General features: G+C 45.9%; 1 protein-coding gene across 2 annotated transcripts in view; it reads right to left on the reverse strand.

The window, feature by feature from the left end:
- pof1b (POF1B actin binding protein) overlaps nucleotides 1-23,701 on the reverse strand; it is a 100,231-nt gene that overhangs the window by 35,212 nt on the left and 41,318 nt on the right. Inside the window, exons 5-7 of one of the 2 annotated variants that reach the window (XM_038775107.1) lie at nucleotides 23,135-23,311; nucleotides 4,641-4,783; nucleotides 736-769 (exon numbers count right to left, since the gene is read on the reverse strand). In XM_038775107.1, the coding sequence (XP_038631035.1) occupies nucleotides 736-769; nucleotides 4,641-4,783; nucleotides 23,135-23,311 (354 nt within the window). Of the gene's footprint in view, nucleotides 1-735; nucleotides 773-4,640; nucleotides 4,784-23,134; nucleotides 23,312-23,701 lie in introns of both variants that reach the window. The other variant, XM_038775106.1, reaches the window with a different exon arrangement.

A 23,701-nucleotide genomic window follows, 5' to 3' on the forward strand; every position in this document is an offset into this window, starting at 1 on the left:
TGGCCCGGAAATTATGTTGTGGGCAAACTCTTTTTCTTCCAGCAAGAGTGCCTCTTGAGGTAGTGTATAAAATGGTACACAATTGATCCATATCAGAATATTTTGGAGTTTAAAATCCTACCAAATTTTTGCTAAATAAAGCCAAAGTACTAGAACAATGACACTCAAAAGTATTATTTATTCACGTCAACTGTTAGGAACTTCTCAGGAAGTTCTCAGCCCATTTTGAAAAGCATAAATTATCTGTTTATTTCCTCATTATTAGTTAGCATGTTTTCACTTTGTACTAGTCATCTTGTATTTTAACATGTCCAACCATTGGTAAACTGTATCACTTCCCCCAGCTGAATTAATCTTTTTTTATTCGTTCATGGATGTAGGTACCGCTGGCTGGACCAGCATTTACTGCCCATTTAAGGGTCTGGGTGTCACATGTAGGCCAGACTAGGTAAGGATAACAGTCAATGATGGTTTAATGAATCAATGAATTCAATTAATTCAAATTCCGTCATCTGCCATGGGATAGGCATTACTCTGGGTCTCTCGATTACCAGTCCAGTGATAATACCACTGCGCCACTACCTTCCCTAACTCGGAGTTTCCCTTTATCCCAGTTTTTTGCAATACTTGTTTCTGCCTTCAGAAACAGAAAATCCCCAAAAACAGATTCACAATAATATAGTGTGTTTTTTAATAAATATGCATTAGATTCTAATTGGAAACTCCAGTACTTACATTGTAGTCAGTATGCACGTCCAACCTATTCTGCCTGCTGAAAAAAATGAAATAAGATATATAAATTTCTTTCAAACTGTGATACATAATATTGATGATGCAGGAGAGTTACTGGTTATTGAATTTAGTTTACATTAACAAACTGGTATTTGTTTGCTTAACTGCATGGCCCTGAATGTCAGGGTTTGTTGTTTCATTGCTTTCTCTACTCAATAAGTAACTGATTAAATACAGGTAGATTTATGACTTAATGAATGTTTATTTATAAAAAGAGGGATTAGTTATTGGCAGGACCTGGCAGGTTGACCAAATGGGAAACCACATTTGGAGAAAGGCAGCAGTCATTGAAGCACTGTTCCACAATTGACACAGAGCACTGAAAGGGTGAATGCATTCATTCCAGAAAGCATTAAAGGGGAGACTGCACTCTGACGTACACTGAGCACGATGGGGCAGACTGTACCCCGGGTTACACAGTTATTCACAGAATGATGGGGAAAAGTGCACCCAGAGTTACACAGAGCACTAACAGGGGGAGACTATACCCAGAGATACGCATATTCCTCCATGATAACCTTTGGGATACAGTGGGAAAGTGGAACATGTGAATTTTTATCTAAGGTTGTTCAATGATTCACCCTGACTATGTTGACAATGTTTTCCAGATGCAGTAAATCTTTGATTCAAGTCCCCTATTAAATTAGATTTTACAACCTGCCCAATAACTGGTGAGATTGTGACCTCTTAGTTACAAACCCATGACCTTCCAATCAAATCAGTTTATTAACACATCAGTGATCTCAGCATGCCAGTTGAAAGAGTTTCATGATAGTGTCAGAGCAGCATTCGTTGATGATTACTTGATTTCAGTACAATGGAGTTAATCAGCATTGCATAACCACACACAATACACAGCTAGAAACTAGGCCATCGGCCAGTTTCTATGATTTGATGTTCTCTCATACTCTTCCTTTCTTGTTTGGTGAGCTTTTGTTCAGGTCAGACGAATTTCTGATATTTCCATGCCAAACATGGAGATTGAAAGCCATTGGCAAATTCTCCAATTGAGCGCCATACATTTTTTAAAAATGCCCCCAAGCACCACATAACTCTAAAATAATCTAATCTGAAAAATAAGCCTTCCAAATAGATCATTGATTTTCGACATCGGAAGTGTGATACTAATTGTTCAACAGAGCGAGATTGGCTTGCATTTTGCCAGCCATGAGAAAGTGATTGCACTTGCTGCTAACATCAAAGAAAGCTACCCACAAAGATCTAATGTTCTCTGCAGCATGGATTTCCACTTTCCTTTTTGGTGGCAGGTCAAGGAACTCTCCAGGCATCCAGCAGTGATGATGTCACCGAGCAGCATGAGCAGCCAATCACAATTAAGTATCATCACACACAGCAAACCAGGAAGTAAAACTGATTCATATTATGAATTTTTGCCGTGCACAGCTTTGAAGCGACTGTGTCACATGTCAGGAACAATAGAAATATCACAAATATATAAAAATCTTTTCTGTGTTTAACACCACAGGGACTGACGAATACTGCAAAACGTTGAACAGTATATATTGGGTCACTACACCAGTGAGAAACAAAATCTATTTAAAGTAATCTGGAGCTTTATGGAGTGACGATTGATCTAACGGCTTGGTGGCTGATTGATCAATCGTGGTTATGACTATTAAGGCCACCCAGTGGCTATAGCAACTCTTGCAATGTAATTCTTCTCCATGAGGTTACAGAGCTGAAGTTTTTAAAAGAGTGTACCAGGCCAAAGAGCTATTTAAATAAGCAACGCATAAAAAACATGAAAATAGCTATGCTGTGGAAATCAGGTGCTGTATTGAAATGTGATGGGACAAAAATGCTTAGTTCCACAAATTAATTGCATTGCAAATGCCGGAAGCGAATTTACAATGCGGCAAGTTATCTACATGTCTTTAATGCCATTTGAGGAAGCTTTGAATTTGAATCGACTTTGAATTGCATATGCTCCAGGTGGTATTTTACTGAGACATTGGGCGGAACTTTCTAGTCTCACTGCAGGTGTAAAATGATGGCGGGTCATCATGGTGGGTCACCATTCCCACCAGAAGTCGGCTTGAGATAACTTTTCATCCCTTTAATGGGATGCAGATGAAAACACGACTGGAAACATGCCCCTGTCCAATCATCTAGGCTGCCAGTGAGATATCATGCCAATCCAGACAACCTCTGGACCAATGGGAGAATTTCTGGCGTAGACTGTGGATAGTGAAGGGTGGAGGCCTCCAGCAATCGGGGACCCTGGAACACCACATGCAACAATGGGTGGGTGGAGCACCAATCACGTGGATCTTCTCAGTGCAACAGCTTCCAGGAGGTGGATCTTCAAGCTACAGTTGGCCGACTGCATGAGGTAATATTGGGTGACAATTGCCTGTGGTGAGGGGTGGGGTGGGGGTTAATTTAGATGGGGAGGAAAGGAATGAAGAGGTGAGGCTGGTGTGGCGGCCGAGAGGGGGTGGGGGGTGTGGGGGTGATTTGGGATAGAGAGAGAGATTTGCAGAGCCTATGAGCTGGTATGAAGCAGGGAAGGGAGTGCGGGCTGGGGGTCAGGTTTTTATCCTTGCCACAGAATGGAAAATTCCACCAATTGCCAAATTATTAAACATACATTAAGTTACCTACCACAAGCAGCACATTTCTCAACAAGTGTGGATAACATTCCAGCTATTCATGTTAGATTACCTGCTGTTGCAATGCAAATTGTGGCACATTCATTTCAGACAAGAATATCCATCTAGCCAGATAATTAAATGGGATTTAAATTTTTTGCCAAGATAAGTAAGGAGAGAGGAGAGGTAAAATTCCTTTACTCAGGGTAATTGCAGTAACAGATCCTTTACCCGAGGAAGTTGAGGCAGGAATATTGCTTCGCTTAAGGGGAAGTTGAACAAATATTTGAAGCAATACTGGAGCATAGTGGCAGGACAAGGCAGTGGGATTCGTTTTGGATTGCCCGAGAGTAAAAGGCTTCCTTCTATGCTTTTAAATCATTTAAAATCAGTTCCATTTTATTTTTACTGTCTAAAAACAAAATGTGTCTATTGTACTCCTTTGATATTACCTTCATTAGACCAGATGGGCAGCCAGACATCTGAAATCAAAGCACTTTGAAACTCTTTGAGGGTGTTTTTGATTTGGAGAAAAACACTTGGATGGATAGGAAGCTGCGTGGCTGCCAGGTTCAGTGACCATGCTGCAAATCTGACAATCCCCCAAATAAATACCACCTTAGATTCAAAATAAATCTGTAGAAATTTACAGGTTGTTTTGTTTTGAATGGGATAGTCTCCGGCGCTGTTTTCTGGCGCCCGTGGGATTCCCGTCGCACCGGTCAGAAGCCGTTGACAGCACCCCCCCCATCGAATCTCCGGGCCCCAATGGGCCAAGTGGATTACTCACCTCCCACACGGCAGGACCTGGAAGGCGAGCGTGCGGCGTCCGTCCTGGAAGGGGGGGGGGGGGGGGCGACCCAGGCTACAAATCGGCGGGCGAGCTGGTTCAGTGGGGGCCTACTCTACTCCGTGCTGGGCCCCTGTAGGGCTCCGCCATATTGCCTGGGGACCGGCGCGGAGAAGGGAACCCCTGCGCATGCGCGAAAATACGCAGGCCATTCCGCGCGTGCGTGAAAATATGCATGGACTCGCGCAGGCCGTTCTGCGCCAGCTGTAGCTGCTGAGACCACTCTGGCGCCAACCTAGTCCCCTAGGAAGCTGAGAATTCCTCACTTTCGGGGGCTGTTGACGCCGGAGGCGTTGGCGCCGGTTTTCACACCATCGTGGGGCAAAGCCCCATTATTAGAGAATCCCACCCCATGTGTCAGACCCAATGAACAGAAACATACTTACTTTCCCTTGATTTTCTGTATGTTTTCTAACAGAATGTTGTGGAGGTCAGTGGTCTTAGATGTCAGCTCAGCCAGCAGCTCACCGAAGTATCGGGGATCCAATTTATCAATGTTACCACTCTCATAGTCCATGGCACTCTTTATCTGGTGTCAGAAAAATGTCATTACCTAGTTGGTTTGTTATTCAGAATCATAATTAAATACTGCACACTGCATGCAAGCAAACTAAAACAAGGATCTATATTTTACAGTTCCAATAGCATCAAATGCGGTGATATTGGCTGTGATGGAGAGGCGGACTGACACTACAACATTTGGCATTTGCACTTGTGCCAAAAACAACAAGCTGCCATTTGCCTCAACGGGCTCCAGAGAAGGATACAATAATGATCCCGCTGAGCCACTCTGTAAAGCACCAAGGGCCGACAAAGTGACAATTTGGACTGATTGCCCACAAGATTGATGTGGTGTATATGGATTTCAGTAAAGCGTTTGATAAGGTTCCCCACGGTCGTCTATTGCAGAAAATACGGAGGCTGGGGATTGAGGGTGATTTAGAGATGTGGATCAGAAATTGGCTAGTTGAAAGAAGACAGAGGCTGGTGGTTGATGGCAAATGTTCAGAATGGAGTTCAGTTACGAGTGGCGTACCACAAGGATCTGTTCTGGGGCCGTTGCTGTTTGTCATTTTTATGAATGATCTAGAGGAGGGCACAGAAGGTTGGGTGAGTAAATTTGCAGACGACACTAAAGTCGGTGGAGTTGTAGACAGTGTGGAAGGATGTTGCAGGTTACAGAGAGACATAGATAAGCTGCAGAGCTGGGCTGAGAGGTGGCAAATGGAGTTTAATGTAGAGAAGTGTGAGGTGATTCACTTTGGAAAGAATAACAGGAATGCGGAATATTTGGCTAATGGTAAAATTCTTAGCAGTGTGGATGAGCAGAGGGATCTCGGTGTCCATGTACATAGATCCCTGAAAGTTGTCACCCAGGTTGATAGGGTTGTGAAGAAGGCCTATGGTGTGTTGGCCTTTATTGGTAGAGGGATTGAGTTCCGGAGCCATGAGGTCATGTTGCAGCTGTACAAAACTCTGGCACGGCCGCATTTGGAGTATTGCGTACAGTTCTGGTCGCCTCATTATAGGAAGTACGTGGAAGCTTTGGAACGGGTGCAGAGGAGATTTACCAGGATGTTGCCTGGTATGGAGGGAAAATCTTATGAGGAAAGGCTGATGGACTTGAGGTTGTTTTCGTTAGAGAGAAGAAGGTTAAGAGGTGACTTAATAGAGGCATACAAAATGATCAGAGGGTTAGATAGGGTGGACAGTGAGAGCCTTCTCCCGCGGATGGAGGTGGCTAGCACGAGGGGACATAGCCTTAAATTGAGGGGTAATAGATATAGGACAGACGTCAGAGGTAGGTTTTTTACGCAAAGAGTGGTGAGGCCGTGGAATGCCCTACCTGCAACAGTAGTGAACTCGCCAACATTGAGGGCATTTAAAAGTTTATTGGATAAGCATATGGATGATAATGGCATAGTGTAGGTTAGATGGCCTTTAGTTTTTGACTTCCCATGTCGGTGCAACATCGTGGGCCGAAGGGCCTGTACTGCGCTGTATCGTTCTATGTAAGATTCACTGATTTTCACCCTTTGTTTTCAGCTCGAGAGATTCCACAATATAAATTAATTAGCCCCACACCCTTAACACAAATACAACCAAAGATGCAAAATATTTCCAAACAACAATATTTTGCAATGAGAACCGCCCCAATTAGTAGATTTAATTTTGAACATTAATATTTCATTTTTTTAAATGCACTGAAAGGAGCTCGTTCAATGGAGCACACTCGGTGCAATAAAACACAGACACATTAACCAGATGATTGTTGTGGGAATTAGGAGAGGATGCAGCCAATGCCACACGATCATCAAGCTGAATTAAATATTCTGGATGCACTCACACAATTTTGTACAACTGCCTCCAGACTGCCTGTACACTAATAATCCGGATTCAACCGCCCTGGTTATCTCAGGAGAATGTCTGAATACAAGAGGCAGAATTCTTCCAAAATCTTTTCTCAGCGCTCCAGTGGTTGTAGGTGCTTTAGACATACAGTAGTTCGAACTGATGCTGAGCGTATGTGGGTTAACAGATGAGATATTATTTCTACTATTCCCAGCTCTGCACGCACAGGAAGGAGTCTGGGGAGAACAGCAAATGTATTTCCCAGTGGTTTGTCTCTGACAGTCACATTGAGAGTCTAAAATATGCATGGCAATCAGGTTCTCAGAGTTTGTACATGATGCCTAGATTTAAAAAAACCATTCCAGCTGCCTCTGTAATATCCCAGTGTCATTCGGTAACTAATATATTCAAATAGCTCAATCGTCAGCAAAGAACATCGTCCAGAGCTGCATATCTGCCAGGTAGTGGAAATCTAAACCAGGTTGGATCTTAATATCTTTACAGGACGAGAGTGGAGGAAGAAGTTGAAATCCTCACTGCAGCCAAGGAACCAAATACGTTTGTTTATCTCAGTGCAGTCTGTGGCAAACTTTGTCGCTGAGCCCAAAGTCTGGGCCCTAGATGTTTTTGACAATAAAGGGACACCTACTTGAATAGGACAAATGACAGCTAAACGTGATGTCACCATGGTAAGCGGCTCCAATAACACCAGCTCATATATCAAGCAGTACGACTGTTGTTCGAGGTTGTTGTGATGCAGAGCGAGGCCAGCAGCGCGGGTTCAATTCACGTACCGGCTGAGGTTATTCCCGAAGGCCCCGCCTTCTCAACCTTGCCCCTTGCCTGAGGTGTTGTGATCCTCAGGTTAAATCACCACACCTCAAAGGGGAAAGCAGCCGATGGTCATCTGGGGCTACGGACACGTTACCTTGTTTGAAGAATTTGGTTTGAACTCCTATGCTTCACATAAGTGGGGGGGAAAAAAAATGTCATTTTAATAATAATTTTAAGAAGTGTACTTTGGAGCTCGTGAGTGTTATTTTAAAACCAGAAGTAACCCATTGAATTTAATGGATGGACAATTCTCGGTGTGGGCCAATAATATCCTGCTCCAGGACTGTGCAATATCTGCAGGGCTCTGATTACAGGATCAGCTTTAATAATTCTACTCTTCAGACATGCGCAAGTCATGGACATCCCTGTTATTTCACCTGTGGTTACGGGAAAATTGACTTTCTCTGTATAAGTCAGGTGGTGGTGGTGGGGGAGGAACAGAGATGGGGAAGCTCTCAGTAGCAGTTGCCACAACTAATCTGGAGTGTCCAGAAAGAACCCCTACATTCCTAGCTAAGGAACAAAATGGTTTTTTTTTTTTTACAAACTTACCGTGGAGAGTCTTTGCTTGGATTGGACAGCTTTTACTTAGCAGACTGACCATCCATTGGCTGTAAAAATGTTTGGGGCCCGACTTACATTTGGATATAGAGCATTAATTCATGAGGCTCCTGTGTCAATCCGATGATGTGCATGTGTCCCAGAACTCTGAGAAAGCTACAGGTGACAAGAGAGCTGCTGGATCGTTTTCATTTCAACTCCTATAATCACCTGGTTTCCATTGGGTGGAACAATGCAAAAAAACACCCACTCCTTTGTTTATTTGCCAAATATGTAGTATAGCTATGAGGAAATTTCAGAGACACTCTGGTCCTTTGCTGATGCTTGCCTTTTCATGAATGCAGTGTCCCTTTAAGTTGGCCAAAGAGCACTGAAACATGAGTCTCATAGCATGGAGATGCCACAGTATAGGAAGAAAACCTGTATCTTCTAGTCCAGAAGCCTTCAGATTGGCATCCAAACTCCACAGAATGCAATTAACTTAGAGTTGTTCGATAATGGATCCTGTCAGAGAAAGATCCAGGAAAAACAAACATACACTAACTGTGAATATCATATGTATTTTTATACTGCTTCTTCACCAAGATGTAGGATATAGAAGCACAGAAACAGGAAAACATGCACACCAGATCAATGCAGGCCCTAGCATGCATTAATCATTGCACGGGAGGAAAGGCCAGTTGAGAAAATGCTGCAGGGAGGGGAACAGTTGTGCTCGTCAGCTTAACTTTCATCATTGCATTTGCTTCCACCTGATTGGTAAAATCTGCCGCATTATAAAAGAGTTGGCTGGCTTCACCATCAGGAATATCTCCAAATGCCCCAAGCCACAATTTTGAATGCAACTTTCAATGGACTATTTTACTGCTCAATATTACTTTGGTCTGCTTCCCAGTTTCATGGGCTTGGTTTGTTTTGATTCCAGTTTAATCCGGTGCTTACTCATTGATCAAAATTACCTTCATTACCCAATTTATATGACTTAAAAATAAGGTTGCAATATATGGGACAATGCATTAACATGACTGTCTGGAGCCAGCGTCAGAACGGAGTGCTGCATTGCTTCACATTTCAAACTACTTAGTAATAAATTGATCGTGAATCTTAACATATCACCCTAGGTGACTGCATGTCTGGATACTTCTGCCAACTTCTGCTAAAATTATTCAATTGGTATTCTGTTAAACGAGATTGGTAACATTTCAACTGAAAAATTTCCAAAGGTTAAACCCAAACATAGGTGCTGAAACAATAAACAAACAAATTAATGGGGTGTTCATCATTTCGTACTTGGCTTTTATTTTGAGAAGCTGAGATGAGGAACTATGATCCATAGCACTGGCCATCAATGAGCTTCAACAGAATAAGGAGAGATAGATGGTAAAATCACAAAGTAACGAGGGTGTTATCGAACTTTAAAAGCCTTAAGATTGCATGGGACAATGAAGGCAAAGGTAAGAAGTCACTAATTTTGAGGTACAATTAGAAAGGTTAATGTGCTATGATTTCGGTACACTAAAGAGATGCCTGTGGGTTGTTCGTTGTCCTGTTTAACAGGAAGCTCAGAAGATTAATGATAAAAACTGATTGGCAGAGAGGAAACAAAGAGTAGGAATTAATGGGTCCTTTTCAAATTGGCAGGCAGTAACTAGTGAGGTGCCACAGGGATTGGTGCTGGGACCCCAACCATTCACAATATATATTAATAAGTTGGATGAGGGAACAAAATGTAACATCTCAAAAGTTTGCAGATGATACCGATTTGGGTTGGAGGGTGAACTGTGAGGAGGATGCAGAGATCCTACAGCATGATCTGGACAGGTTGGGCGAGTGAGCAAATCAATGGCAGATGCAGTATAATGTGGATAAGTGTGAGGTTATTCACTTTGGAAGGAAAAACAGGAAGGCAGATTACTACCTGAACAGTTGTAAATTGGGAGAGGGGAGTGTATAGTGGGACCTGGGTGTCCTTGTGCACCAGGTTGTCATACGCTGAAGGTATGCATGCAGGTGCAGCAGGCAGTAAGGAAGGCTAATGGTGTGTTGGCCTTCATTGCGAGAGGTTTCGAGTACAGGAGTAGAAATGTGTTGTTGCTATTATACAGGGCCTTGGTGAGGCCACACCTGGAATATTGTGCACAGTTTTGATCTTTTCTAAGGAAGGATTTTCGAGGGAGTGCAGCAAAGGTTTATCAGACTGATTCCAGGGATGGTGGAACAGTCATGAGGAAAGATTGACTAGGTTAGTATTGTTCGCGCTGGAGTTCAGAAGAATGAAGGGGGATCTCACAGAGACTGATGCAATTCTAACAGTACTAGATGCAGGGAAGATGTTTGTGATGGTGTGTGTGTCCGGAACCAGGGGTTACTGTCTGAGAATTCAGGGTAAACCATTTCGGACAGACATGAGGAGATGTTTCTTCACCAAAGAGAGAGAGTCTGTGGAATTCATTACCAATGATGCTAAAGCATTGAATATAATCAAGAGGCGACTCGATATAGCACTTGGGGCAAATGAGATCAAAGGTTATGGGGAGAAAGCAGGATTCGGCTATTGGGTTGGATGATCAGCCATGATTGTGATAAATAGCGGAGCAGGCTCAAAGGGAAAAGAGGCCTCCTCCTGCTCCTATCTATGTATGTATCTATGTAAAATAGAGAGACACACACACAAATAAAGAGAAATGCAAATCATGAAGAACTGAAGTGGGAAATGCAACATCCAATAAACAAAAAGGTCTTATTTCTGTCTTCCCCACTAGGTATGCCTGAGAATATTTTCTGATGTGGGAGTAGTATTCAATTCTGAGATGAACTTAGCTTTAAAGTACAGTTTTTTTGTTACATGTTTAATAAGGAAGATAACATGGACCTACATTTAATTTTACACTCTCCTTGTGGGTTTTGAGGTCGGGGTTGTAGAGATCATGTAAATACATGGACAGGATTTCCTCGGGATCCCACCCTGCCCATCCCGGATGTGATTTTATGGTGGGGTAAGCAGCACCTTGGATGGGAAGCTGGCCTTTGCCCCAATTAAGGCCCTTAAGTGGCCACTTAATATCCATTTAAGAGCATGCGGGAGTGAGGGCGCCTCCATCAAATGTCCCCTTCAGACTGGGGGCCCACCCTCACCTCAAGGGCCAGATTTCCCTTCCCTCCTTGCCTATCCACTGATATCCCAATCATCCAGGTGTCCCCTCCCCTCCCCTCCCTGGGACCCCTACCACTTACCTGGCCTCCATGTCCCAAAACTTAGTCCCAGGCAAGTCACTGCAGTACCGCTTATGGCCAATACAGCGCTGTTCCTAGAGGGCCTCAAGAGCTCCGAGCCAATCTGGTTGGAGCTTAAAATGGTGGCTGGCCTGTTGGAGTCCCAGCGACTCTCCAGCTGGCAGGGCCAAATCCCCGCCATCCTAAACATTCAGCCCCGCCTGAGCTCATCAAGAATAAACAGCACCTGTCAGTTGAACTTCCAAGATGTGGAGAAAAAAAAATTATATTACTGTTCCTATTACATAGTTTCCCAGCTCTGCCTGCACCTTTCCTGATTTGAATCTCTCCCATCGGGTCTCCCCTCCCTTCACAACTGAAAAAAACATTTTGGCCAAAGTCACCAAAAACATCCTCTGTACCTGACAAAATTAGCCTGTGTTATCATCAGAATATCCTTGACACTCAGCAGTTAAGCTCTACTCTGCCACTTGTGATTCTGGTCTACTAAACCCACTTCTTTCACCAAACATCCAATCATCTCCCAACTCCTCTGGAAGGAATTTTATACTGTTTCTCGTCACTAAAAAGGTGCCAGATAAATGCATTAGACATGGGAGCAGAAGTAGGCCATTCGGCCCATCATGTTTGCTCCACCATTCAATGAGATCATGACTGATCTGACGTGATAATTCTCAACTCCACTTTCCTGCCTTATCCCCATAACCCTAGATTCCCTTACTGATTCAAAATCTGTCCACCTCAGCCTTGACCATATTTAAACAACCCAGCCCCTATAGCTCTCTGCGGTTAAAAAAAATCACAGATTCACTAGCCTCAAAAGAAATTCCTCCTCATCTGTCTTAAGGGCAACCCCTTACTCCGAGGTTATGCCCTCTGGATCTAGACTCTCCGACAAGGGGAAACAACCTCTCAGCACCTGCCCAGTCAACCCCTCTGAGAATCCTATATGCCTCAATAAGGTCACCTCTCATTCTTCTAAACTCCAATGAGTACATGCCTAATCTACTTAATCTCTCCTCATAAGAAAATTGTTCCTCACCCAGGATCAACCTAATGAACTTTCTCTGGACTGTCTCCAATGCCTGTCTATCTTTCCTCAGATGAGGAGACCAAACCGGTTCATAGTATTCCGGGTGTGGTCCAACCAGTACCTGGTATAGATTTAGCAAGGCTTCTCTCTTTTTATATTCCATTCCACTTTGAAATAAAAGCCAACATTCCCTTGGTTTTCCCATTACCCACTGAACTTGAATGCTAGCTTTTTGTGATTTATGCACGAGGACCCCCAAACCCCTCTGTGCTGCAGCTTTTTGCAATCTTCCACCATTTAAATAATATTCAGCTCCTTTATTCTTCTTACCAAAGTGCATAACTTTTGTTGTGCATTACTACATTATATTACAACCAACAAGTTTTTGCCCAGTCACTTAACCTGTCTCTATCCCTTTGTAGGCTTTTTGTGTCATTCTCACTCCTTGCCTTCCGAGTATTGCAAACTTGGCAACAGTACATTCACTTTCCTCGCCCAAGTTGTTTATATTGTGAATAATTGATGCCCCAGCTCAGATCCTGGTGCCACTCCACTAGTCACAGATTGCCATTCTGAAACTGACTCTCTTATCCCAATGTGCTGTCTTCTATCTGTTTGCCAATCCTCTATCCACGCTAATATACTACCCCAACACCATGGGCTCTTTTCTTATGAAGTAGCATTTTGTGAAGTACCTAGTCACTTTTTGGAAATCCAAGCATTTTCCGTCCATTAGTTCTCCTTCATCTACCCTGCTCACTACCAGTGTAAGAATCCTAATAAATTTGTCAGGCATAATTTCCCCTTTATGAAGTCAGGTTGACACTGCTTGACTATATTATGTACTTCAAAATGCTCTGTTATTACATCCTTTATAATGCACTCTCTGACATTTTCCCAATGATAGATGTTAAGCTAACTGGCCTATAGTTAGTTACCTGTTTTGTGTTTACCCCCTTTTCTGACTTAAGGTTGTTGCATTGGCAGTTTCCAATCCTCTGGGACTTTTTCCAGAGTAAATAGGTGCTTGATGGCTGGCGTGGACATGATGGGCCGAAGGGCCTCTTTCCTTGTTGTAAAGACTCTATGGGCATGATTCTCCAGAAAGATTTCGAAGTGCGGTAGTGGGCTGGATTCTCCGTTTGGGAGATTAAGTCTCCACGCCGGCGTGGAAATGGTGGTGTTATACGACAGGAAAACTGGCGCAAAACGGCCACCGATTCCCTGCTCTGGGGGGGCTAGCAGCCAGGCAGCCTAGAACTCCCAGTTCTAGCTGCCGATACGGCCCAGGGCATTGCCCGTTCCGTGGCTGCGCACACGCACGGCGGCAGCCGCGCTATGCTTCATGGAGGAGGCAGCCTGCGGTCCCTGGCTGCAAAAATAATCCAACCTGAGACGCAACAGTGGAACAAGAAAGGTTAAGCATGTTGAGGATCACTGAGAGCACCGGGGGAGTGTGGGAAAGAGGGCAGGGGGGTAGGTTGGGGGATGGTGGCACCCCAGACCACACCTTCCCCCCCCCCTCCCACAATGCCCCATGCACTAAATGAAGCCCCCCCACCCATGGATCAGACCTCCCCCGACTGTGGCGGCGCTGGACTGAATTCACAGCTGCCACGCTGAGTTCCCGATTGGCGAGACCACACATGTTCCACGCCGTCGAGAACTCGGCCGGTCGGGGACAGAGCATCATGGGGCATCAGGAAATGGCCTGAGGCTGTCGATATGGCGTGCAGGCTACTCCTAGAGTACGCCACTTTTCAGGGAGCAGAGCATCGCGAACGTGGCGCCGCCCCCGATTTCGTCATCATCGGGGATTCTCTGCCCTGTGCCGCACACAATTTCGGCATCGAGAATCGGAGAATCCAGTCCAGTGAGCGGGAACTGCCGGGAGCTTCCCGCCGTTTGGCCCAACAACGTTATGCAACATTAATTGGTCCACATAATGAGGCCCCGTGGGTTTCTCGACGCAAATGAAGGCTTACCGGAACTGCGCTCGCCAGCCCGGCATGGCCCAATCACTGGGCAGCATCCCGAGGGCGTCAACACATTGGTGCAGACATCAGGGAGCCGTCAGGGCTGGCAGAGCCAGATGACGCAGGGGCAGCCGGAGCTCAAACCAGTTGCCCCTCCGTTCCAAGGGACCCTATGGGCACCGAGCTGGAGTAGAGGGCACTGGCCGCCAACCAGGACCCGTTCCATGTGTGGCGATGGTAGCTACCAGTTCCCCCCCTGGGTTCTACCCCTCTGATGAGGCCATGTCTCGAAGTCAGCACCTGGGATAAGGTGACACAGCTATGCATGTGCCGTCGACAAGTGTACCCGGGCCCTCTGACCCGAGCTCCCAGAGGACGCTCGCCAGGAGTATCAAAGGCCACGGGACATGGTAAGCAGCTGGCTGTCGCCTCAGACCTGCATCCTGGGGACACTTCGAGATGTAACGGTAGTGCACGGATTATTAAGCATGTTGAGGATCACCGAGGGCACCAGGAGAGGGCGGGAAAGAGGGCAGGGAGGGGAGGTAGGTATGGGGATGGTGGGGCGACACCATTGGGAGATTGGGGCATTGTTAGACACTTGTGACACATTAGAAAGCCTTGATCACAAGCAGTATGACGCCTCTGTCATTTTCTTCCGCAATGCAGCCCGACCTCCGAACCCTTGGCCCATCTCTCCAGGCATCTCCCCTTCCCTGTAGCACTCGACCACCTTCCGGCCGTGGATATGTCCCCGATGCTGTGCCCCATCCACTGGCTATTTGGATGCTGGCTGCTGCATGTGTGTTGTTGCCTCCTGCCACTGTTCAGGCACAGTGTTCATGCGTCATGAGGTGATTGGTATGCTAGGCAATGTCTCCCACATGCTACATGGCCCGCCCACCTACAGCAATCCACTTGGGTTGTGTGAAGTTCTCAGTTAACCACGATTGCCAATTTCCTATTCGCAATAGCCTTCAGCCGCACGGCCAGAGGCCTCAGCAGGCAGTGGGGGTTATGGGTGGTTGGTGGGGCAGGGGTTAGGGTTACCCACAGAATGGGTACACACAATCCTCATGCAGTTGCCTCCCCCCAGGTGCAATTCCTCCCCCTCTCTTTGTATGGCGGCCAACCCCTGTGGAGGGTGCCCCCCCCCCACAATCGGCAGTTGAGGGTCCCCCAACCCCCGCCGAGCACTGGGGCGGCAAGCCCATCGTCCTCTGGCTCTTTGCCTGTGAGCAAAGATGGCTACTCACCTCCTCGGCTCCCACAGAAGCCCGTCCGCCCGATTCACATTTTTCAAGAAGAGTACTAATCAGCACCAGCTTGACCACCTACTGGGGAGGCTGATGAATGATGGGAAGCTATTGGATATGCGGTCGCTCCCACTAATTGTATGGCTATCGGGCTTAAGTGGTGATAATTGGTTTCTTGCCACGCTATGGCAGGATCCCAATTTTGTCTACGGAGTGGGTCGAATATATCGCAGACTGTTTGGCGCCTGGCATGGTTCTCGTTTTCAGCCTCTCCTGCTATTTATATGCCTCGTTGCACTCGAGCGAGAGCACAATGACACCCGAGAGTCATGCCCTTAAATGCTAATTTAAGGATTCTTGGAAGATTGCCCAGAAAATCCAGCATCTCTTGTGATTACTTCCGTTAATGTCTAGGGATGCAACCCATCAGAAATTTAGCCCCATCAGTTTCCCAGAGTACCTTTTCTCTAATGTTAGTTATTGGGCGATATTTAACAGAAACATTTCTAAATTCATTTGTGCCGTGTTTTTCAGGGATTTCCCCGCTGGCTCTGCCCACACTGAAAATTCTTTCTCAGCACTGGGGAGCTGAACTCGGAGATCGCACCACCATTCTGCACTGTAGTGATTCTATGACCTTACCCAAGTGCCTACAACAATACCGAGCTGCTATATTCAAGCTGTGGGTGGGGCATCATGGTTAAGCTTAATCATGGCCACGTGCAAATTTCCAGCAAGGATAACGGGAGACGGATCAGGAGTATGGGGACGTTGTGGCTCGACAGATAGCGGTGCCTGCCAAGCTCTGGGTTCGGGCAGAATTAAATCTTGATAACGGGGTCTCGCCTGCCGTTGGAGAGTAGGTGGGAGATCCACATTGCCAATGTTGGAGAAAGCCAGAGGGAGTTAAACATTCATCAAGCAGTTCACTGGCTACCATCGGGTTTCCCCATGATTCAGGAAGCTGTACCTTATGGGTTGGAAGATCTTTATGTTCAATACCTTATTGCAGAACCAAAAGAGGAACAAGTTCAGAATGATGCTCGATGTAGAGGCGATTGTTTGCTTATTCCCATTGCTATTGAATTGATACAAATCTAGGCGTTTTCAAGCTTTTTTTAAAAAACACAAACGCACAGCTTCCATTTCAGTGTGGAATTCAGCTCATTGCTGTTGGGGTTTGTGTTTGACCATTCCAAAGAAAATTAGTAATTAGCAACGGAGCAAGCATTGTATTATGCATTAGCAACGAGCCCCATAAACTTGTTACGTAACATTCCAGCACAACTCTTCAATAAGGAAATGGCTTGCACCTGATCAAAGTAAGTAATTCTGGTTAAAATATTTTCAAAATGCCAGTTCCCACACTTTAATAACTTGCAAACAAGTTCCGACCAGTCAATCAGGATTCTAGCAATGTGCAAAATCAGCAAATTGGCACTGCCTTTACTGTTAAATGCTTCAAACTTTTCCACAGGTGGTGCTAACAAATACTATTCTGCAGGAATCTGGGGCGGGATTTTCCCAATGGGAGACTAAGTGCCGACACCGGAGTGAAAACCGGAGTGTTTCACTCCGGCGTCGGAGGTCGCTCCTTGCCCCCTATTCTCCCACTCCCAGGGGGCTAGGAGCGGCGCCACGTCATTTACGCGCGCCGGGCCTTGGCGCCGCGTAAAAGCGGTGCCGCGTAAATGACGTCAGCCCTGGCGCCAACCCGCACATGCGCGGTTGCCGTCCTCCCCGTGGGCGCCCCGCAATAAATGGAGGAGTGATATTGCGGGGCGACGGAGGAAAGGAGTTCATCCTTCAGAGACGCCGGCCCGCCGATCGGTGGCAACCGATCGCGGGCCAGACCCCTTTTGAGCGACCCCGGGTGCTCGATCCTCCCTCCCCCCCCCCTCCCCCACAGGCCACCCCCGCAGCGTTCGCGCGCTGTTCACGTCGGCAGCGACCAGGTGTGGTTGGCGCCTGCGTGAACACGTCGTATTGGGCAGGCCGCTTGGCCCATCCGGGCCGGAGAATCGGCGCTCGCCCGTAACAAACGGCGAGCGGCGATTCTCTGAGCGGCCTGCCGTAAATCTCGGCACGCGGTTTCACTCCGGTGTCAGCAGAGAATGAAAGGGGAGTCCCAAAACAGCTAAACTCCACTATTCCAACCTGATTTGACACATCATCAGAAAGAGAGAAGGTCCCACCCAAGGTCCTTTATAAAAGCAAGTACACATAAATACAGCTTTAATAATGGGTTTGAATTTCCTCCTGATCTACAATGTTAGTTTTATTTACTTTTAACACATTTTGTCTCGTCTAGATTTGAGCCATCAACAAACATCATATTGCTTGGAATTTGTAAGGAGTAAAATACTCATCCCACTAGTTGAAGCAAGATGAATAGGGGGAGGATAAGAATGAACAAAGTGTCTTTTTTTTTTAAAACCCTAATCAAAATAGGCTTGCATTCTTCACAGGAAGATTTTCTATAACTCCAAGAATTGGAGAGTAACTCCGGGGGGCGACAATCACAATTATAAAGGCTTGCCAACAGCAAATGTCACTTGAAGTCATCCATCAGACTATCAGTGTAAAAGCCAACAACTGAAACTTCGGTTTTAGCACTTATCACTTAAATCTAGTTTCTAATGTAATGCCTCGGAGCTGCTTTCGAAATTTTATGTAAGAAATGTCAACAGATGTTCACATTGGTCAAGCTAAATAACACTCATAGCTTGGCTTTGAAACTCAGAAGTATTTTTTATTGCTTCCAATATGTAGGAAGTTATCATTAACTCAACTAAATACCTAGCACCAAAAAGAAAATGCTGGACAATCTCAGCAGGTCTGGCAGCATCTGAAGGGAGAGAAAAGAGCCAACGTTTCGAGTCCAGATGACCCTTTGTCAAAGCTGATAAAATACCTATCACGACAGGTTTGAGAATAGACCAAGTGTGGTGAATGTTTCTTAATAATAAGCATTCTGGAAAAAGACTTTGGCCAGAATTTGAGAGCGCCCACCCCAGCCCGCAGCAGTTTTCCCACATATGCACGGCTCACCATCGGCCGCAGTGGGATCTTCCGGACCAAAGTCAGTGCCGATTTGCATGGCGCACCACCCCTCTGCTGGGCAGACTGCCACAGGGGTCCACTTTGGTTGGAACAGAAGATCCAGCCAGCGGGAAAGGATGTTAAATCCCGGCCTTTTTACTTCATCTCACGTATGTTGCGGTTTGTAAAAGTTATCTGGCCTTGTTTCATATCAATATCTTTTATTAAAAACAAATTTAATTAAGTTAACAATTTGGTAAAAATACCATAATTACTCATTTTACACAGGAACTGTTGCACAAGGAAAGCGAAGAAGTATCTGTTCATTTAAAAGGTGTTCACAACACTATAATGTTGCAGTTCATAAATGTTTCAATAGGTCGTTTGCCAGCACCAGAAGGCTAAATGAAAACCACACCTTCTAAATTACATCACTGTGGGTTAATTAAACCAGAACTCCCTTTTGCAATTTAGGATTGTTATTACAAGACAAAATCTTGCAGATGCTATAAATCTGAAATGGAAAGACAAAATTGCTGGAAATACTTACTAGGCAACAGCCGCAGTGAGAAACAGAGAAAACGGGTTGGATTTTCACTATCAAGACTGGAAGCTGGTTGTGGAAAATCTTCCGACTGGGGACAGATGTCTCCGTGGAAACAGCTCTCACGTGCATGATTTGAACTCCGACAAGGGGGGGGGCGGTATGGCATGATAACATTGGGCCCACTGCCTCCAGAAGCAGTGAGGAGGCGGCTACAGAGGTGGACGAGTGCGGAGGCAGGCTACTTAGAAGTTCAGCTTTGATTCTTTGAGATTCTGGCTTGATTGCATAAAAGGCACTTAAATCCTGTAGGTCTCAACACCACCCCACCCACCACCATGCCCCTTCCTACCCCAAAATGCCCATGCCAACTCCATACCTTTTTACCCTCATGCCACCTCCACATCCATTCATCCAGCATCCACAATGGAACAATGGACAGACGTAAGGAGCCATGTGGAGATGAAAAATGAAATATCTAACGATCAAACATAGTTTTCACTCATATACACTTGATATTGAAAAAACTCTCATTCCAGAAACCCATTCAAAAGGTTTTAAAGCACCTCAAGCGGTCAATCCTATGTAAAAATAGACACAATTCTATTTACTCACATCAGCCTCCTAAAACTAAATTCAATTGCAAAGTTTCGCTTGGACACATCCAAGCTTCAATTGATTGGCAACACAGCAGCATAGTGGTTAGCGCAGTTACTTCACAGCTACAGGATCCCAGGTTCGATTCCCGGCTGGGTCCCTGTCTGTGCGGAGTCTGCACGTTCTCCCAGTGTCTTCATGGGTTTCCTCCGGGTGCTTCGGGTTCCTCCCACAGTCCAAAGATGTGCGGGTGAGGTGGATTGGCCATGCTAAATTGTCCTTCGTGTCCAATATAAAATGTTAAATGGGGGTTACAGGGATAGGGTAGATACATGGGCTTCCGTAGGGGTGCTCTTTGTAAGGGCCGGTGCAGACTCGATTGGCCTCCTTCTGCACTGTAAATTGTATGATTTTATGATTCTATAAATTTGGATTGAATATTTGTTGAAAATTGACGATTGGTCCTACAGCAATTATGCATCAAATAATGTTCACTTTAGTCTATTCAAAGATCAGATTTTATGCTCCATAAGGTGTGGACTTCACATCAATTACTGTGTAGTTCAATCTGCAAAACAACAAATTACAAGAATTCATTGGAAGGAATTTAATGGAGAAATCGCAGATTTTCAGGACGTCAGAAGAGGACGGCCAAACATATTCATGCAGCAGCCAGCCAATTAACTGAAGCGGCATGTGGGGCAAGTCCAATTACGTGACAGGGACAGGATGCAGTTTAGGAATACTGACATCGGCTGACATGTTTCATTATGCATTTTCTGCAATGCTCATGGGTGCAGCAGACACGAAAGATGATCCCATTCTTCGAACATACGGAGTTGAGGAATTTGAGGCGTTGACCCCGCTCTGGATCTCTCCAGGTCTGCCCATTCCTCAGATGTGTGGAGCTTCATCAGTGAAGCTCTGCCCCTCAGCTTCTCATAGCTGCCCCTCTCATCTCAACAGGTGTTTGCTGATCGCTCTCTTGTGTCTTGGGCCTGACTGTCAGTGAAGTCAGATCAACTCTCACAGTGCAAGTCGGAGAAGCCTGCTGAAGATCACCAGCTCTGAAAAGCTCAGATTTTCAAAGGCACGCAAGATATGTGTGCATCATTTGCAAGACTACATTCAGGCGAGCGCCATACAAATCTATCTTAACCAACTTCACAAGGCAAGCATCTGAACAATCTTTTCACCCTTTGCAGGCTGCTTTGCCACCTCACAAACCTTCCGGCATACATCTGATTGAAATTTGTTTTCCTACTGTCGAGACCTCCTGTCATGGTTCCTCCCACATTACACTCTGGTTCTACTAGCAGGTTTCCTGCTCAAGCAGGTGGCAGTACGTTCTGACAACTTTTGTTTGTTGCAGCATTTATTACTATTTCAGTGGCAATTCAATCATTACATGCAACTGCTGGGCAAATTAACTCATGACACCTTCCTTTCAAAACGGAAACCTGCCGTCTACCTTCATTAACTACAGCCCCATCTTCCTTTCATCTTCAATGTTCTTACGTTGTCACCTTCAAGTGTCAAATCCATCTCCTCCACAGGTCTAGTTGAATCCTTCCACTACTGCCTTTTATGTCAAAACACAGTGAAATTATGGGCGGGATTCTCCGCTGGGTCGGAGAATCCCCGGAGGGTGGTGTGAATCCCGCCCTGCCGCTGGCTGCCGGATTCTCCAGCGCTGGTTTTCAGGCGGGGTGGGGTTTACGCCATGCCAGCGGCCCCCCCGGAAATTCTCCGGGCCCCGACGGGCCGAACAGTCGTCAGTTCCTGGCCAGTCCCGCCTGAGTCAAATGGACATGGTCGCAAGGCGGGACCTGGCTGGTAGGCCGTCTAGTGGAGTCCTTGGTGGGGTATCTGACCCGGGGGGGGGGGGGCGCAAGGTGGCCTGGCCCGCAATCGGAGCCCCCAAATCTAAGGGAGGGCCTGTACAGTGGGGGCATTCCTTCCATGCCAGCCGTGGCAGAGCCCTTCAGAGACCGGCGCGGAACCCCCTTACTCATACACAGGAAAACGCCAGCCAGTCTGCGCATGCGCGGAACCACGCAGGCGCCAACTCGCGCCGGCCCCTCGCGCAGCGCAAACCCCTCCAGTGCCGGCCTAGCCCCCGGAAGTGCGGAGGATTCCGCAACTTCCGGTTGGCCCGACGCCCGAGTGGTTTGCGCCGTTCTTGCCGCTGGCATCAGGCCATCCCGCCAATTGCGGGAGAATCCCGCCCCAGATGTCACAAATAAATTGTGATAATAGTGCATAATTCTTCCCGATATTTCTGTAATCTTTGACATAATTGGCCATACCATTCTCCTCAACTTTCTTTCCAGCTGTGAGACTTTCATTACTTCTTTCCATTCCTGCCTATATGCTTATCAGCAGATGAACAAATATAATTGGAAGCATATTCTAGCTGATAGGGGAGTTTCAGACATTGATGTCGGTGGAGTCTTACAATTCAGAAACTCTGAGTTCTTATATGCATGTTGTAAGCTGGAGCTAGGGATAGTGGCTCAAACCGTCTTTCTATCACATGGCTGACCAGGAATCTCTCCCACTCTTGCGTCCGTCATTGGCATGTTGGAAAGATATGCAGGTTGATGCTCAACCTGTTTGGCTACGTTATGAACACACCTTTCTTCGTCCTCGAATTCTAGACTACGACTTGAACTCAGAACTTCCGGTCCAGAGACAGGGTTGCTACCCACTGTGCCCCAAGACCTCTGAGATGTTGGTATAAGGTGACTATTATAAACTGACAGGAGGTCCAGGGATTTGCAACATCAAAGTCCCTGTGACCTCACCCAAATGCAGTTTACCCAGATGAGGGGCCGAGCCTACTCCCATCCCGCCTTTTCCTCGGACTGCTGGGATATAAATAACCCAGCCCAGATGTGGGCCGGGCGCAGGAGACCCTTCAGGGAGTGGGAGTAGTGTATAGTAAGGAGAATAAAACCAAACGTTTCTACAGTCATCGCTTCCGAGTGGTCCCATGCCCGAGGCTTTACGCTGGCAATGAGGATGGGATTCCCTGGTCCTCCATGAGGATTTCACGGGGCCTTTCCAGAAAGCAATATACCTACTCATAGTAGATGTGCATTCTAAATGGACAGATGTATACCGGATGACGATGACTACATTGCATGCTACCACCGAGCGACTCAGGCAGACTTTTAATGCTCTTAACCCCCGGAGGTACACGTGTCAGACAATGGCAGTGTGTTTAATAGTTCGGAATTGAAGGGGAATCCCTTCAAGCTGTGGGCAATGTGTGGAATATGAGTCAAAAGAACCAAATGAAGTGTCCTCTCATTTGGTTTAAACATTTTTCAAAAAGAGAAATCTGGCAATCTGGAATGAACAGCAACAGTTGAAAGTCTTTTTTCAATCTGGCACAGCAATGCAGAAAAATTACTTACAATTGCAGATTTCTGTTTAAGCATAGTACCTGGGCTAGCTGAGGACTTTGCACTCTGGCCGGTTCAGGGCTCTGCACTCTGGTTGGTACAGGACTCTGAGCTTCTGAGCTTACTGAGCCTCTTATACGGGTTTCAACATATTCCTGGGAAGTGACAGAGCTTCGTGCACTCGGAGGCCGCATGTATTCACTTGGAGAGGTTACAATCTGCAACACAAACAAACACTAGTTAAGACTTGAATTCCCCATCCCCAAACAGCTCCAGGCAGATGTCAATCCAGTGGCCGCTGCATGCATCAATGTTATAATTTTACTGTTCATTTTCTGGACTTTAATTTTGATCTTCAAGTTAGCAGGCTGCTCAAACCTTTAACTGCTCAAGGGAATAATTTTATTGTATTTGAAACTCTTAGCTTCAAGTAAAAACGCTCTCTCATTTCAAAACAAAGTGCGAATAGCACTCATCGTATTTAATAATCTTTATTGTCACAAAGAGGCTTTCATTAACACTGCAATGAAGTTACTGTGAAAAGTCCCAAGTCGCCACAATCCAGCACCTATTCGTACACAGAGGGAGAATTCAAAATGTCCAAATTG

The sequence above is a fragment of the Scyliorhinus canicula genome, chromosome 17, assembly GCF_902713615.1.
Source record: "Scyliorhinus canicula chromosome 17, sScyCan1.1, whole genome shotgun sequence".
In the NCBI taxonomy this organism is placed as follows: domain Eukaryota; kingdom Metazoa; phylum Chordata; class Chondrichthyes; order Carcharhiniformes; family Scyliorhinidae; genus Scyliorhinus; species Scyliorhinus canicula.